Genomic DNA, 3,758 nt, shown 5'->3' on the forward strand with positions numbered 1-3,758 from the left:
ACAATGAGTGTGGATGAATAAACCAATTAAAAAAACAAAAAAAGATGATACTTGTACAATACACCTACTCGCAAAATATTATTTATTGTAATAGTATTTTTTTTTAATTTTTGATATATTTTTTTAGTTAAATTATGTTAAATAAATCAAGTTATATTATATTAATTTTTATATAATTTAATTTTTTTTCTAGAAAAACATTGAAAATATCTAGATGTTTCCTTTTCCATTAAAAAGAAAGAAAGAAAAGATCCGGCTGGTATTGTAGAAAATGGTAAATTTACATTATGAAAATGATTCTAAAACACAAAAGATAAATGAGAAATCTTAAAGATACTTGTTTCCATCCATAGGTGCAAAAGGAGTGGGGAGGGGAACCAATAAAGTGGAAAGATCCTCGCTACTGTCACATCCATAGATCACAATCTCAAATTCCAAATCCATCCTTCCAAAATTTCAAAAATTTAATTACATATTTATTAATATTAAATATATTAAAATTAACTAACCTCAATTATTTTGTTATTTTATTATAACAATTTTAGCTCTCAACTTGGATAGATCTTAATTAAATTATTTAGCAGTTCTATTTATTTTTTTAAAAAAACTATATAATGTTTCCATAACCCGTTTCTTATCCTTAATTTTGTTGTGTGTTTTTCAAAATTAGTTTTTAGATCCAATTTAATTTTTATCATAATGATAATAAAAAAGAAAAAAAATAGAAAGTGAAATAACAAAAGAAAAAAGAAAAGAAAAAAGGGAGGTGGTTGCATGGTTTACTTGAAAAAAAATAGAAAGTGAAATAACAAAAGAAAAAAAAAAAAAGGGGGGGGGGTTGCATGGTTTACTTGCCTCCTTGAGTTGATGGTGCATTGAACGATGCGTTAAAAGTACAAGCATCGGGGTTCATGGTTTTCAGTAATTTTCTTTCCATTTCCACTGATTCTGATTGCCTATAAAGTTCAATTTTGATCCCATATATAATCTATTTATTGTTCAAATAATGTTTTTGATTTTTTTTTTTGTTAAATTTCAAATTGTAAATGTATGTTTATGTTGACGTTGATTTAAATGAATTTGTGTTTATTTATATTAAATGGTTGAAATATTTATAGTTAGTTATGATGGTTATTCTTGGTAAAATATTAATTTATAGCTAGATAATTAGGAAAAAAATTAAAACTCAAGTTTTTTTTAATTATTATTTTAAATTTTGCCCTCATAATCCAAAAGGTAAGGAGTAGGCTTTCTTGTTAAGCCAGAATCCCAAATCATTATCTTAAAAAATTTTACTTTTAATAAACATACATATATTTAGTTTATGCAGAACATGTGTTTATATCATTAAAATTAAATAATAATATATTTTATTTTAGATGAGATATTTTAAGGTGATTTTTTTTTAATATAATGAATTCTAAATTAAAAAATCTTTGAAAATTAATTAAAATTTTTAATAATTATAAAATTAAATGAAGATTTTTTTTAATCTATTTCGCATAATCATATTACTGAGATTTTTTTTTTCACTCATATTTTGTTACTATGTTTGTGTGTTTTTCAAAGAAAAAATCATTTTTTAAGAACTCATCTAGTTTCTTAATTAAAGAAAATGTTTAATTTAAGTCATGTCTTTAATATTAATTTTAATTTGTATGAGTGTATTTGAGAGTGTAGTAGTTTTTGTGTTTTAAAGTGATTTTTATAAAAATATATTAAAATAAATTTTTTTATTTTTTAAAAATTATTTTTAATATGAATATATTAAAATGATTTAAAAATATAAAAAAATTAATTTTTTAAAAAAATTAAATTTAAAATAAAAAAAATACAATTTCAACTACATTATAAAAAAAATAATAATATATATTACGATGCATTCAATCATAAAAATAGAATTACTAGAGAGGGATTTGATTTGGGCCTTATCGAAGCACAAGGAGATAAGCACTTGAATTAATGATCTAAGACCTTTCTATGTATGTGTGTGTATGTATGTATATATAAAACTCATCACAGATGCAATTAGGAAAATGTGCATATACATGATAATTTTGATTTAACATAATAAGTAAACAATCCTAACAAGTTACTTATAATAGTAAAAAATAAAGAACCCTAGCTAATCAACTTGTTTAACAACATAATTCAGCATTAAACAAATTGGTTAATCCTCACAATGAAGTTAAACTAGTACGGTACTTCATTATTTTCGTTTGCCTGCCTCTAATATGGTTTATTAGCTACAGAAAACTTTTACCATCACCATCAGCAAGTGTAATAGAATTCAGCAAGCTCCTCCATGGACCCCAACTGAGAGCCACCACTCTCAATCATCCACAGCAGGTGCTCAAACAAGACAACCTCGCAAGCAACAACAACTGCCTGATTATCCTCATCACCAAAACCAGCGCCTGACCTGTCTATTAGCCCTTGAAAAAGAGGGTGACGGATGACATCGGCGCTTAAAAGATATCTCCTCCTTGACTTTCCAACATAGACTGGGTGAAGTTCCTTTGAAATCTTGCCATCGATATGATCGTTGTCAGCAGCAGCAATGGAGCTATTTGTGCGGCCTATCTTGGTGAAAGATGGCAACCTCTTTATGGCAGACTTGAGCTTTGTCAACTTGGAAGTCTTTGCCATTTATATCTGTGTCTTTGCTTTTCTTCGTGTGTGAAGAAATAGAAAGGCAGAGAATTTTGGAGAGAAAGAATGAAGGGTGTTTTGTTTTTTCAAAAAGAAGCGGAGGAAGTGGCGAGGAGAAAGAGAAGGGAAGGTTCCTCCTATATAAGAGAAGGGTGCTGGAGGAGAGAGAAGAGGAGAGCGCTTCTACGTCCATGGCCCACTGTTTGATACATACCAGCTAAGAAAGAGAAATATTTGCAAGATGCAAAACCACTTGCTCCTTTGTTTTGGCCTTTGGTGGGTGCTTTTGGTTGAGAAATTATCTTTGTTTTCCTCTCCTTTTCTATCACTTTATATATATATATATAAAATGCTCTTAGTGCATGCATCTTTTTTTGCTTTGAAATTTCGTGAGTGATGAATACATGAATTAGATTGTTTCTTAACCACGTTCTCAATTTCAATCAAGATTATCAATTCTGACCTGACTGGAATGATGTATATGGCTCGTATTGCTTAAAAACTCGGGTTATTCTAATTTTAAAAAAAAAAATGGCTAAAATATTTGGAATTTACTTCATCTGCTCTGTTTCGAGCAATGGAAAATTAGTGAATTTATTCGTGCTCTGTATCTGTTCGAAATCGTAGTTTTCAGCTTTTTCTCAGGAGAATAACAAGTTCACAAGAATGATACCAACCCAGTATGCTTTTAAAGTGGGTTGTTCCTAGGAGCAATTCGTCCTCGTTGGAGAGGCTATTATATATTATGTGGGAACTACTTTTCTGGTTCAATTCCAATTGCTCTGATGGGTTCTGCTAATGTGAGTTTGGTGGGATAATCTTCTTCTTCAACGAGGGTGGGAATCAGGAATCATTAGTGGACTATGAGAAGGGATCTGGCCTGTAATTCCTTAGATTAGAACACCAAACTAACCATATTTGTATCATAATATGATAGTTTCCTCTATCGTTTCGTCTCCATTTTTATGGTTTTTATTTAAAAACATAAACAGAGGTATAGTTAATTAGCACCTCAGAAGAAATATAAAATACTAGATGAACAAGCACTATTTAGGTTGGGTTAAATTTTTTTAAACATAAAAATTATTTATATGTTTTTAATGTTT

At 28.5% G+C, this 3,758-nt stretch overlaps 1 protein-coding gene across 1 annotated transcript; it reads right to left on the reverse strand.

Annotated features, from left to right (window-relative positions):
* Positions 1-2,028: 2,028 nt before the first annotated feature.
* LOC105133998 (uncharacterized) lies at positions 2,029-2,775 on the reverse strand. The gene has a single exon (XM_011038216.1). The coding sequence runs from the start codon at positions 2,647-2,649 to the stop codon at positions 2,272-2,274; it is 378 nt and encodes a 125-aa protein (XP_011036518.1). The 5' UTR covers positions 2,650-2,775; the 3' UTR covers positions 2,029-2,271.
* Between the last annotated feature and the right edge of the window lie 983 nt (positions 2,776-3,758).

The sequence above is a fragment of the Populus euphratica genome, unplaced genomic scaffold, assembly GCF_000495115.2.
Source record: "Populus euphratica unplaced genomic scaffold, PopEup_1.0 scaffold38.1, whole genome shotgun sequence".
NCBI classification, from domain to species: domain Eukaryota; kingdom Viridiplantae; phylum Streptophyta; class Magnoliopsida; order Malpighiales; family Salicaceae; genus Populus; species Populus euphratica.

Excerpts from the sequence above, each read along its gene's own strand:
- LOC105133998 (XM_011038216.1), bottom strand. The coding sequence starts at position 2,649 with ATGGCAAAGACTTCCAAGTTGACAAAGCTCAAGTCTGCCATAAAGAGG.